At 35.9% G+C, this 14,883-nt stretch overlaps 1 protein-coding gene across 1 annotated transcript in view; it reads left to right on the top strand.

The window, feature by feature from the left end:
* Nucleotides 1–13,668, top strand: part of kcnh7 (potassium voltage-gated channel subfamily H member 7) — a 51,505-nt gene extending 37,837 nt beyond the window's left edge. The window contains exons 13-15 of the mRNA XM_030124547.1: nt 3,505–3,661; nt 8,678–8,858; nt 11,382–13,668. Of these exons, the coding sequence (XP_029980407.1) occupies nt 3,505–3,661; nt 8,678–8,858; nt 11,382–11,684 (641 nt within the window). The 3' untranslated portion in view covers nt 11,685–13,668. The remainder of the gene's footprint in view (nt 1–3,504; nt 3,662–8,677; nt 8,859–11,381) is intronic.
* Nucleotides 13,669–14,883: the final 1,215 nt, after the last annotated feature.

Raw genomic sequence — 14,883 nt, 5'->3', positions numbered from 1 at the left:
AACCTTTAGACAAATACAATACAGACAGGTTCAGGACAAATTAGGCAAAAAAAAGTCAAAATAAGCAAATATAAGTATAAGATTATATAGGTTCAAGGATTTCTTTGATGAACATAAACATCCCATTGTTCCCAATATTTTTTATATTTGTCAGTAGTGAGTCTTAATAAGAAGGTCAGCCATTTTCAAGTTATGGCTTTTTTTGCCCCTGCTAATAATATTAACAAAAGATATCGGTCCGATTTCCTCATCTAATGTTCATGTCATTTGTTGCTGTTAATTATTGCAGTAAATGTAAACTCAATACTTCTTATAAATTTAAAGACTGTTTTTTCTTCCTGAGAGAAAACAGTTTGTAACACATGGTTTAAAATAATCATTTATGGTCAGAATTTATCACATGAATGAGTGTGACAAATCTTTGAGAAATCTAGTGGTAGAGCATTTAAAGCAATAAAAGAACATTGAATAAAACTAAATAAAAACAAGCGGAAGCATTTTGTAATTGTAGACAACAACGTAAACAAAATTAATCCTGAAGATGAAAAGAATAAACATCTTTTTCACAAATTGTTTATTGAAATATATCATATTATGATATTTGTCATTATGTCACCTATTTTTAACCCAGCCATTGTTAGTAATGAAACACCTGAATTCAGTGTACTGCTAAACTTTTGTCTGTATAATGTAGTGTAGGTGTGAAACCTTAAACATTAAACACAGGAATTTATTTTAATTTCTGTCTCAGCAATCGCTATTTATTTATTTATTTGACAGTTAAATAGACATTTCTCTTCCTCTCTTCAAGAGTCCTAGTCAAATCAAATCAAACAGCTGATTTTTGAGTGCAGACCCTGGGCAAGTGTAACAAAAGGTCCATAAAATGCATCATAACAGGAACAGCAATATTGTAAATATATGTATTTTATTTGTTTCATGATGAAAATATAGCATACTTTAAAAAAAACTACAACAATAAAGACAACAATTAAACAAAACAAACCATAATTTAGTTTATTAAAATAAGTTACAGAGAATGTGCCCACACTTGTTTACATTTTAATCATGATTTTAATGATATTTTCAGTGACAGTGTCTCAGTGTCACGGTCACTGATGTGTGTGACTGATCCTCCCCATAGGTATTATACAACCCCTACAACCGCAGACCCAGTGAGTTTGTGCCAAGATGTGTTTGCTTTATAAAAAGGAAGGGGGAGGCCATAACATGTGCAGAATCTTAAAATCAAGATGGATCTTTCTGTAAATTCGACAGGGTTGTAACAGCTCAGTATGACTGAGGTTAATGAGGCTGTAACACAGGTGATGGTTTGATGGTACGTTAAGATTTCAGGTTGAACTGTTGTAAGTGCAACAGATGTGGCATAACAATACCACTGAAATATAGTGTTATTGTGTGGACAGTCCCTGATATGGCATAGATTTGATAAATTGATCATTACTCTTTGTTACTATTTTAATTTCTTTTTTTTAAATGTAAGATTTCAAGACTGAACCCAAAACAGGTATAGTTAGACATCACCGTCACCTTGTAGATACCACTGCTATCTGGTACTTTGTACCTGCAGATCTTACAGATTCTATAATGCAAGCTGTTGTCTTTATGTTCAGTTTTAGACAGGAATTGTTACACTTCTCTGTGTTAGCATTATAACCAAATGCTTACGCACAGAATTATGGCATTGCAAAAAATTCAAGTCATGAAATCAAATGCTTATGTTTTTATACTACATGTCACCTATATGACACTATCTACTCAACCATGACCAAAAAGTATATATATTAATGCTGTCAAATGATTAAAATGGATAATCAGATTAATCACAGGGTTGCTGTGAATTAATTTCGATTAATCATGATTAAATAGCATTCATTTTTTATCTATATTAATCGCGTTTCATTTTGCATGAACAGACTCAAGAAAGAAGGGAATATTTATGCACTTAACATGTTTATTAAACACCTTCAGCAGCTTCAACAAAACAACTTGAAACAACTGTTCCATCTTGGGGGTTTTTTGTCCTCATATTTCCATCCAGAGGACCAACATACTGTTTAGTATCTTCTATCTTTATCAGTTGGTTCTGCTGCCTGTCACTACCGGATCAACTGCCCATTTGCACATGCACAACGTTAACTCTACTTGGATAAACTGCACAAAATGCGTTGGCAGAGACTTTCAGAGTCACTGTTGCAGCAGATGCGTCAACTGCATTAGCATTTTTAATCAGATTAATCGTAATGAAAGATTAATCCACCTTAACGCGTTAATTTTGACAGCCCTAATATATATATTATGTATCTAATAATTATTAGAATTGTCATTTCATGGGAAAGGGTAAAGAAACGCAATGACTCATCCTGCACTCTGGGAGGTATACTAATTTTGCATCTGATGAGACACTTCCTTCAGTTTCTATTTTTATGCCCCCTCCAGAGGACTTAGTGAGTACACATAAATATGCAAAAATGCGTAGAGCTACACAAGCCGTTTGATGGGAGGGAAGTAGATTAAAATTGGCACTAAATGCACAAGTAGCCTAATGACAAGTATCATCCAGTTTTTATGCATCCAGCTAAAGTTAACATTGCAAGGTCGACAAGTGTTGCATATCTGTTGCAAAAGATGGCATCATCATTTTACCGGTGTTCATATTGTGATGCCCAACCCTGAAAGTATAACAAACAGCCACTCTACTGACCTATTTTTCAAAGGAAGATGACGATTGGTTTGGGTGCACATTCATGTGAGGGATGTAAATGAGTGAAGCTTTAGAGGACTTTGAAAGAGGGTTGAATAAATCGAAACATCAAAAAAACCCTAAAAGGCAAGTGGAATATCCAAATCGCAGGAGATGCATTGTGTCTCTACAGGCCCAGCTCCTTGTCTCTGATGATTCCTACTTATTCACAAATCTGGTCTTCAGTAGCTGTTGGAGAAAGTGTCCATTCACCAAAAACGGAACATGTAATATGGTGAAATCTGGATTTGTAAGGACTCACATGCTGCCTGGTAGAAAACAGACAGTAGTTGGGTTATAAACTGTTGAGTGACATACATTCTGATTCAGAAAAAAAAAAACTATGATAAGCACACACATAACAGCCAACAAGCATGCTCCTATCTTTACAGCACATCATGATCGCACAAAGCCACCTGCACAGACTGCTGCACCAGATAGTGTAATCGCAGAACTCTCTGTTTTAAATCACAAAAGGGGCTTAGCACATATTGGTGGACAGTGAGCTGAATACAAACAGCTGCCTCGCAGAGATAACAACAGGATAGTTTGCGGCTAAAAAACACCGCTATAACAATTCTCCGGGTACAAGGCCTTGATAAATTACAACAAAGAACCTACACGCAGCTTTTCTGTCGAGATTAATTACATTCTATTTTCGTGGGCTTTTTGTTTAGTGATGACGTTCTTTTGCCCCACATGTGCAGATGTAAAGCATGCGTGTTGGTCCTGCTTTCTAGATCTGTGCTGTGATAAATGGACCTGTAAGAAACCCACAGACTACCTGGATGAGTCAGCACAGTTCCAGGACCTGAGAGAGGACGACAGTTCTGCCAGCGAAATCACATATGGAGAGGTGGAACAACGCTTAGGTCAGCTTCAGGAACACTTAAACAGGTACTTATTCTTAAAGTCGGTATATTTTTACATATACATACATATATGGTTGAGCCTCATTTTTTTGTTATAAAACTTCATAATTTACCCCCATTAGGAATACCACTATGAGTATCAGTGTACTATCTAAAATACCAGTCAGTAATTAAAGTATCATCTTTTTTCCTAGTTTAGTCGACTATCAAATAAGAAGATTCTTTGAGTTTAACCCGTTATAGGACACTCACTGAAATACCCTGAAATGCAAATTTTCAAACTTAATGTGTTATTGGAGAACATAACAAGACTTTTTTTAAAAATTGATTCCCAATAATAAAACATACATAACACATCAACACATACCACACTAATTACACAAAAAAACTGTGTAAGAGAAAAATAAAATACAATTATTAAAAAAAAAAAAAAAAATAATAATAATAATAATAATAAAATTTTTCATTTTTATGTAGAAAATCAAGGTCAGTGAAGTTACCCTATTTGGTTTCTTGCCCATAAGGGGCAAAAAAATAATCCAACAAGTTAATATAAAAAAGTTAATGTAAAAAAAAAAAAGAACATGTATTTTAGAACATTAGAACATCATAAGTACTGATAGTGGTATTAACTGTTTTGATTAATTTAACACTCAATTCTTAATTTTAATCTAGACTGTTTTGGCTTTCATTTCACCTGTCTCTTATTCTTGTTTTAATTTCTTTCTTTATTTTTATCTTTTTTGCACTGTCCTTTAGTTTAACGTTTTATCCTGCTTTTGTCATAGTATTAGTTTATGATTTTAATGTAATTTTATGTGTTTATATGCCTTTGTAAAGCACTTTAAATTGCCTTGTGAATGAATGGTGCTATACAGATAAATGTGCCTTGCCTCGATCCAGACCCCTGTCCACACCCACATTATCCCTTTGAACATCATTCCTTACATTAGTACCATTACTTCATGGTACCTAACAAAGCAGGTCCACTCACTGTTCATGCAGAGGTGGACCTTACAGACCCTGGAGACCTGAGATTGTTCCCTCACCGTAACTGTCGCTGTCACTGTCTTGTAATGTGTGCGGAATTTACCAAAAATAGTCACTTGCCTGATAAAGGGTTAAGACTAGCAGAGCAAAAAAATATATAATGAAGATAAGGATTGGCAATCACTTTAACTTATCCATTTGTTTTCTCTGTAACTTTCATCCAGGAATAACTCTTAAGAATGACCTTACAACATCATCAAGTTTCGAGTGTATGAGTCTGTTGTAACCCTCCAAGACCTATACAGCTACCGGTGACAAAAAGCATCTTCTGATTTAAAATGTGCAATAACTTCTTTAACTACTAATCCTATCAATACATGGAAATAATTCAAGTAGGATGCAGTTTCTCAGCCTGTTAGAAAATTCAGATGTGACCCATTTGGATGTTCAGAGGCTCCATAGTGGAAACACTGTCATCTTCCACAACGTGGATTAATTAATAAAACTCATGTAGTGTGATATATGACAGTGACTGTAGTGCTTGTTTTTGTGTTCAGTTATTAATATATTTCACTGAAAAAGTCACTTTTTCTTCAGTTTTCTCTGTTTTGATATAATAACTTGAGTAAAATTAACCCATGAAGACCCAGCGCTACTTTTGTGTCAGTTCCCAAATGAAATTTTCTCTATATCTAACCTTTCTTAAGTGATTCATTACCATATATTTTAATAATATACTCTGTATTTTGCATTTTTGCAATATAAATCAAGTATTTTCCTGTATTTAATTTACTGATCATGAAGATGTTCATAAAAACTCCAATTAAACTTGAGGGTTATTGTATTAAAAACAGATACACAATATAATTTTGATACAATAACCCTCAAGTTTAATCTGAGCTTGCATCTTCATGATCAGTAAATTAAATATAGGAAAATACTTGATTTGTATTGATAAACATGCAAAATACAGAGGATTTTACAATAAACGGTAATGAATCATTTAAGAAAGGTTAGATATAGAGAAAATTTCATTTGAGAACTGACACAAAAGTAGCGCTGGGTCTTTATGGGTTAATTTTACTCAAGTTATTATATCAAAACAGAAAAAAAATGAAGAAAAAGTGACTTTTTCAGTAAAATATATCCATAATTGAGCACAAACCAAGTGTCCCCATCCACTGTCATTGATCCAACTCCATGGGTTTTACTGGTAAATCAATGTTTTAAAAGATGACGGTGTTTCCACAATCACTACAGAGCCTCTGAACATCTAAATTGGTCATATCTGATGACCTTGAAAAGATGAATAACTGCATTTTACACCCATTATTTACATGTATTGATAGATTTAATGAATCCACAGGTATTAAACAGTTTAGATCAGTAGATGCTTTTGGTCAGTGATGCATGTTTGGGTCTTTAGGGGGTTAAATAATGTAAAAATAATCAATGTAGAAGATAGGTTAGGAAAGTAGATGTAAAGAAAAGTGAATTTAGAGGTTCCCATAAGCATAGTTCTATGTCTTTAAGGGTTTAAAACTGTGGGATTACAAGTATTTGGGCAGACCGTCATTGCAGACTATTCCAAAATAAATAGTTGGAAATCCTGGTTGGAAATCCTAGAGTGGGAGCAGACAGGGTTAAAAAGAGCCTGGTGCCAGATTTATCAGATACATTTCCTGAGCCAGACTGACCTGTTTGTTTCTGTCTTTTCGTGAACATAACTCAAAATCCAAAGCACGTTTCAAACTGAACATTTTGCATAATCTAGATCTCAACCATGTCTTGGTCCTGGTTGAACATGGTCCAGATCAGGATGTGGATCTGGATTCCAGAACCATTTCATTCTGCTATGTTTCATGTTCAATACTGCCCCAATAGAAGTTCAGCACAGTGGTATTATTATAATCTAAGAGGATGAGGGTCTGCTTTCTCTGTAATGTAATTCAATATTTCCCATTTATTCCCTCGCTATTAAATTTTGGTAACTTAATGATTACCGAGTGCTTTTTGTTTCTTAAATTTGTCACATCCCACATGATTAAAGAGAGCTCCACTTTCTTGTGATCACTGGCAGTGTGCAGTTCGATTGCTTATGTACATGAGTAGGTGGTGAAAAGGAAGTAGCTGGCAGGAACTGTTGTTGGACTCAGAGTGGGAGGCTGGATCTACTGGAAACAGTGCGTATGACTGTAGTACCAGGACATATCAAGAGAGAATTAGTACAAAAGGTTTACTTATTCTGCAGTATTTAACCCATAAAGACCCAAACATGCATTCCCGACCAAAAGCATCTACTGATCTAAACTAATACCTGTTGATTGATTAATTCTATCAATACATGTAAATAATTGGTGTAAAATGCAGTTTGTCATGTTTTCATGGTCATCAGATATGACCCATTTGGACGTTCAGAGGCTCCATAGTGAATGTGGAAACACCGCCATCTTCTATAACACTGATTCACCAATAAAACCCACAGTTTGATAAATGACAATGAATGGACACTTGGTTTGTGTTAAGTTAATGGTATATTTGACTGAAAAAGTCACTTTTTCTTTCAGTTTTCTCTGTTTTTGATACAATAACCCTCAAGTTTAATCTGAGCTTTTATGAACATCTTCCTGATCAGTAAATTAAATGTAGAAAAATACTTGATTTAGGTTGATAAAATGCTATATACAGAGGATAATATTACAATAAATGGTAATAAATCACTTAAAGGTTAGATGTAGAGAAATTTTCATTTGGGAACTGACACAAAAGTAGCGCTGGGTCTTTATGGGTTAAGATCTAGTAGTAGTAGTCATATGTACAATTAAGTTAAATTTATTGTATTGTTACTTTTTAGTTACTTTTTTAAACAACTTTATCATTTTTCCATAACATTAACATCATTAAGGCATTTCTTACACAATTTATGAACTTGCCCCCCCGCTATCCAGGTGGCCTTTTTTAGTTACTTTTTGCTGTGATTAATGACCATTGATGGGTGCATATAATTGATTTCTTGCTCTTACTGGGTTTTTTTAGTTCTTTTTTTTTTACTTCAAATTTCCGACATACAAACTCAAAAAAAATGAATAAATTGTCTAGTAGAATTATGTCTAAGAAAGTGGAGATAAACAATGGGGTGTAACTGCTCTCTAATATTAACAATAAATATGGGCGTACCCTATCTGCATCTAATATACTTCATTTTCATTATTCTCTGATGTGAAGAGGCACAATTACCGGTGTTAAACGGCACCTGCAGCCAACAGGAACCCAAATAAACAGCAGGTGGTATTTTTAGTTGGAATTATTACAGAAAGCAGGAGACAGCACCAGAGTGCCTGAAATACTGGGGTTGGCTCATTTTATGCAACATAAATAAGCCATTTTATCCACTGCACTCTGCCTGACCTTGTTTTTCCCAAATGCTGTAGGATGAGCAGCATTTCTCTGTCATTTTGTGTGTCTGTGGTCTGAGAGGATAACAGATAGTAGCGCAAATAAATAGAACAAAATTTGTTTTACTGTACCTGCAGCAGAGTCTACTCAGCAAACTGATCCGTGACTAATGACGGAAAAAGTCACACCACAGAATATACTATATTTTATGTCATATCAGTCACAGCCTATAGAGAAACATAATAAATCTCTCCGTGGATTCTAATGTATGAGATGGTTATTAAAGGTTATTCAGCGTTACTAATTTTGCCCCATGTCCTAAATATAGAGCTTGGATGAAACCTAGTCATAATTAGATTGACCAAATGAGCGTGATACAGTAATTTCCACAGTAAATGCTGAATTCACACCTCCCACACAAAGCTCATTATCACTCCTAGAAGGACCTGTGTCTTTTGTCTACTACTCCAGCACAGTGTGTTTCCCAGCCCGAGCCACTTCTTGTGTCGGCTCTAGAGGAACACAAGCTCCATCTAGTGCTCAGTGAATGTGAAACCTGTGTGTGTGCGTGTGTGTGTGTGTGCAGCTCGTACATGATCAGGCTGACATCGTCCGTCTCTCTGCATCATTGTGTTTCCTTTCTGATCTCGTCAAGGCTGGAGTCTCAGCTCATGTCAGACATTCAGACCATCCTGCAGCTGCTGCAGAGACAGCCGACCCTGGGACCCCCGGCCTACAGCACTGTGACTGCCAGTCCAGACTACCACAAACCTGCCATGAAGGTTCAGCCAGTCGCTCTGTCTGCAAGCCATCTGTTCAGCCATACAGGAACTCAAGTAAGACACATCTCACTTTACACACTATTGGCTGATCTCCACACAATGAATCCAGCAGTGTTTAGAATTACAATACAAGGTGTACATGACTCTTCTGATGTAGTAAAAGACAGAAGCTGTTCACCGATAGGCCTTTTACAACAAATTAGCTCTGGTTTGTCTACTGTTTCTACTTAGGATTTCTGGAACCACGGTGCCATCTAGTGACCAAACTTATGTTTTTAGAGGTGTTGAGTGGAAATGCCCCAATTAAAATGTGCCATTAACAGAAAGACATAATACGGTAGCATAAGACCCTATCTAGCTGGATTTTTTGACAACTTTTTTTAATGTCTTTATGTTTTATATATTTATTTATTTATTTTCTTTTCTTGTGTTGAAGTGAAACCAACCTGCTTAGTCCTACTTTCTGCACTTTTTTAATTAAATTTTTTTTTATTTTTAGCTTTTTCTTATTTCTAATTTAGTCAACTCCTTTTTCCACAGTTTTATCAGACTCCCACAATGGTGTTGTAATTACCATTTTCTCTTTCCAACCCACTGAATTTAATGCATTGTGTCTTTATAATAATGGTTCGCACCTACAGCTAATGAAAAAACAATTTTTTTTTGTTTGTAGCTGGAAACCAGGTTCCAAACTAGGGTTGCATGATATTGGTGAAAACTGACATTGCAATTTTTTTAACGCTGCGATATATATTGCGATATGAAAAAATACTCAGGAGGATATAATAGCTGTGTGGTGCCGACGTAAATGGTCAAACTAATTAGTTGTGTTACCTCTCATGGCAACAGGTGCAAGGCACCGTCGACACAGAACACGTGTTTCAATATCATCCTTCGTGTAGCCAAAATAATTCCAGATGTCTGATGTTGCTTTTCTTTTTCGTCGTTTACAGTGATTTTCTCGTGTTTGTTGTTTATTTTTCAATTTTGTTACCAGCGTCTCACTCCAAACTGATTAAGAACGATTGTGATTGGTGGATCACTGTGTGCAGTTTGTGTCATATACCCTTGAAATTAGATGAGAACACGTTGAGATCATTTGCCTCCTACATTGCAGGACCTGCGATGTGACTATTGCACGCACGTACATCACGATGTCGATGCTCCAACAATATATTGTGCAGCTCTATTCCAAACCAATATGTATTTGGTTTAAAAGCTCTAAATGGTTCAAAATCAGGTTCAATAAACATGAATGGCACCAGTGCTATGTTTATGGAAAAGAACCACAAGTAATAGTGATTACATTCACAACTACAAGTGCACTTTGAGAGCATATACCTCCACCAAGGCCCTTCTACCGTACATCAAACATCTTATCTTTCAATGTTGACAAAAGATAAAACTTATTATCTGCTTTAAAATTTAAAATAAAAAGTCTTTCATCCCTAGCTCAGGCTCTACTCCACTAAATTTCATGAAAATCTGCACACTAGGTTTTGCATAATCCTGCAAACGGACCAAAAAAATACACATGATCACATACTCTCCTTTCTTCACTGGTAATGATTCAGTAGCCATTTACATGGAGACAGTGAGACGGGACAGTGTCAATACTCTGACAAGCTCTGACTGTTTCATAATGCAGCTGCTGGTGGATACATTTTGTGCCGACCTGCTTCACACTGTTACTTGTGAATGCTTTGATTGGCTTGTCTGCAGCACTGAGAGCCATAAATAAAGAAGCCATTGGCCTGTTTCTGTAAGAACAACTGTTTATGTGATCCCATATAAAATGTCAGGATAGCATAGAAGTACAGGCCAGAACAGTACTGCTTATAAACTCTGCTTTTAACCCATAAAGACCCAAACATCCACTAGCGACCAAAACCATCTACTGATCTAAAATGTTTAATACCTGTTGATCCACTAATCCTATCAATAAATGTAAATGATTGGTGTAAAATACAGTTTGTCATCTTTTCATGCTCATCAGATATGATCCATTTGGACGTTCAGAGGCTCCATAGTGAACGTGGAAACACCGTCTTCTCTTACAACATTGATTCACCAGTAAAACCCACGGAGTTTGATAAACACCCATCGTACATACTTGTGTTATATTTAATTAAGGATATATTTTACTGAAAAAGTTACTTTTCCTTCAGTTTTCTCAGTTTTTTGGTTTAATAGAATTTAATCTGAGCTTTTCTGAACATCTACATGATCAGTAAGTTGAATATTGGAAAATACCTGATTTGCACTGGAAAAATGCAAAGCACGGAAGATTATTTCATAATAAATCATGACTTATCACTTAAAAAATTTTAAATATGGAGGAAAAAAATCATTTGGAAGGTACCACTCAAGTATACACACACAAGTTTATTGGACTGTCTTTTCTCTGTACCACTTTAAGATTCCGCTGAGTGAAAAGTGCTTTATAAATGCAATTTAAAAACAAAAAGTAGCACTGGGTCTTTATGGGTTAACTAAATACCAAGACCAGGTGACACAGGTTTGACTGCACTGAATGCTTAGCTGTTTGCATTATGTCACTTTTCCTCCTCTTCCCAGGGCCTAAACCACAAACTGGAGACGGCCGTTCAGGAATCCAAAGACTCACTGTCGAGCTTGGCCAATGTGAATGCACCTATCGAGGATAGCCTTACAACACTGCTTGTACAAAATCAAACAGAGCTACATCAGCATCAACCACAACAACAACACCACCACCAACACACAGGGCATCAGCAGTCTACACTGCTCATTCTTCCAGCTGAAGCCTCCTCCTCTTCCTCCCCATCTCCCTGTGACTCCGTCCTCAACACCACTGAACTCCATGGACCTGCCTCAGGCTCAGACAGTCCGCGGCTGTAACTGCGCTCCCAGAAGCGCAGCGTTCTAATATCTGGGTTGTAATGCTGTAATTACTAAGAATCAACTTTTAATCAGCATGCTGGCACAGACATCTGTATTGTTAATTTGCAATTGCTTGGTAATAGAAGTAAGATTTTTTTTAATCATGCATGCGCACAAACTGCTGTTCTCTGCAGTTAACAGGGTAATAAAACTGTTTTCTGCAGTTATCAGTGTAATAGCAATGGTTACATATTGTAACAGTAGTTATATGAACACAGGAGCCCTCCATAGGACTCTTTAAGCAGAATCATGTCAGATCCACTCATCTAAAATTTCCATAGAGATGCCCAACAAATCTGGGTGAAGCAGCCTAGTGGAGACTGTATATGAGGACAACACTTCCAGATTTTTTTCATAAATCGGAAGCCTTCTATTATAACTAAATTCTAATTAATCTGTAGGGATGTTTAAGCACTCCACCTGGTTTTGATAGAGCTACCACAATACCTAACCAACTTTCTGTTTCCTCCAGGCTTGTTACTCTAATAGGCTCTAATGAGCTCTGTGCCACTTCTTGTTGCCATGCTGCAACACTTTTACATCCCAACACACTGCAACTTTCCACTAACACACTTTAATGGGTCAACTCTCCATTAATAACATTATTCCAGTGCAGTGAATGGTATATCCAAAATGATAACCGCTGTCTAATGACCATTAGAGAAATCTCTTTTTCTCTTTTATTTACTAAACCAGACTGGCCTACCTCACAGTACACTGGCCCTTATAACCAGCACTTTATGACAAAGGCGCAAGTGTTTTTGTAGCCTCAGCTGCAAACACAGAAGCTATAACTTCTAATGTCTTTGCAGCCACCCCAGGTAAAGTAGCTGTGTTTTATGAGTATGCGTGGCAAGGGAACTGGTAGAGGGCATGGATCGACCCTCAAAACCAATCTTTTCTTCTCTGGCCGAGGGTGAAAGTTTCTAAAGTCTTTCTTTTAGTGCTAAGCTTTTGACAGGAATATGACACAAGGGCATCTTGGAACATGTAATAATAGGAGGCCAGCGGTGCTTCAGTGGGGTAGTGTTGCCGCAAAAATAAAAAGAGCAGAGCTAAACCGAGCCACAATGGGGTGCTTTTAATATAAACAGTATACTTGACACAGTTGTTTGTACCAAAACCTCTCTGCCATCTAAAACAGGTAGAAAAAGGAGCTCCGAGATGGACCTTTACCTGATGTTTAGCACCACATGGAGATCCTTAACAGTCACCGATGAACATGGTCACAGCTGTTCGAGCCTGTTAGAGTCTGAAGCCTGTGCAGGTGTAAATGTATATCCAAGAACTGTATAAAAAAAAAAAGAAAAAAAAAAAAAAAACTTTTTCCTGCATCTTTTAGTGTAATACAGCATTATTACAAAGGTGTGAGAACAGTTTTCAAACCTTAGTTGTATGCCTGTCTTGTCTGAAGTGTGACTCAGGGGATATGGACAATTGCACTGCAATACACAGTACAGTATCAAGTATACTGTAGTTTTCTTCTTTAAACTATGTGCATTATTACTGTGGTCACTGATGTGCACCTACTGAATAACAATAAGCCAACAGATCACACCATACATGCTTGTTAACCTCAACAAGCAGGTATGATGTAGGTATTATTACAAGGCAGTGCATGTGTTTTATATCTGTATATTAACTATTTTGCACTGCTTATGAGCCCAAAGTAGCACATTTTAATATATAACAACGATGTCAGCATACTTATCTCTTTTTAGGATGTAATTAGAGAGTGTGTTTTGGGAGATGGGGGTCGGAGAATTGCTGAACAAATGGAAAGTTAGTGTAGCTTACTTGCGCATAAAAAGGCCTGAGAGATGGTCTTGTGCCTATACAACCCATCCAAATGCAATGTCAACATTTTAACTAACCACACGTCAACAAATCCTTTCAATACCCTGTACTGTTTTCATTGGCAAAGTACATTAAAGAAAAAAAATGTTATTAGAACAATGTTAGGACATAAATACATAATGCCAGATATAAAATGTATTTTTTTCTATTGAGTAAATGATTTGAAGAACTATTTAGTATAACAGTAGTATATGTTTGTTCTGAAGCTGTTGGAGCAATAAATGAAAACACATTCATATATGAGTCATTGCTTTTCCTTCTGAAAGTGAACATATTTAAGTGAGACATGATCATTTTATCCAGGGAAGGCGTCATAAATCCAGGGGTATTACGTTGTATATTATTTGCAGCTGATGTTTGTGTGTTGTTTTGGAGTGAGGGTCTAATGTCACCGATCATATGCTAATGTTTCCTCCAGGGTGAGCCTTGAAGTGACTAAAATAGTGGCAGATACTTGTGACTCTGCTTTGATGTGATTATGAACAGACTTAACTGGAAAAAATAAGCTGAATTCTTGCATTTTTATGCTTTTTGTGAAGTAATTACAGAGTGATGATGGGGTGCTAAGTCAGACTTCTACCACATTAAATATATCACATTTTTTTGTATTTCCCCTACAGATACAGATATATACTGTATATATACTTTATACTGCTAATATATTATGAAATTAAGGAAACTGTTGCCTTTATAATCAACAAGAAGAGCGAAGAAATGAAATACTCAAAATGGTCTAAATATTTGGATTGTATCAAATTTATTTCCTCCGCCAGGATTATTGGAGATTTACACAAACACCAAAACAAAAAAACGTAGTTGCTCTTTGTGTACTCATTCCAGCCTTTAATAATACAACTTTATACTTGCACAGATAGTATTATATGTATAGCATTTTCCTTTAGCCTTTACTTTTAAATAAAATATGTATTTAAGAAAAAAAGTGTGTGAAACACAGGCATCTGGTGACATCACAGTCCTGAGTCTAAAACCAGCAGAAATCCATTTTGATTAAATAAAATACCAAATAAAAAAATTCACATATCAAATTAATTATTTAAGTGTTATTAATTTGGTTAAAATAGACTGGGCCACTTAGTCATCTGAGTGATTGATAAGAGGTCATAGCTGTCTTTGTAATAATAAAAATCATTAAGTGAAAGACTAATGACTTTTAATAAGGTAATAAGTACGTGTGTGTGTTTTGGGCACCAAATGTGTCAGTGTGTTCAGCTTTAAATTGCATTTTTATTATTAAAATGATCACTACTACTAAGAACAACTACAACTACTACTACTACAA

Source organism: Sphaeramia orbicularis, chromosome 21 (genome assembly GCF_902148855.1).
Source record: "Sphaeramia orbicularis chromosome 21, fSphaOr1.1, whole genome shotgun sequence".
In the NCBI taxonomy this organism is placed as follows: domain Eukaryota; kingdom Metazoa; phylum Chordata; class Actinopteri; order Kurtiformes; family Apogonidae; genus Sphaeramia; species Sphaeramia orbicularis.
The sequence above is the reverse complement of the archived record's forward strand: the minus strand, read 5'-3'. Positions and strand labels throughout refer to the sequence as shown.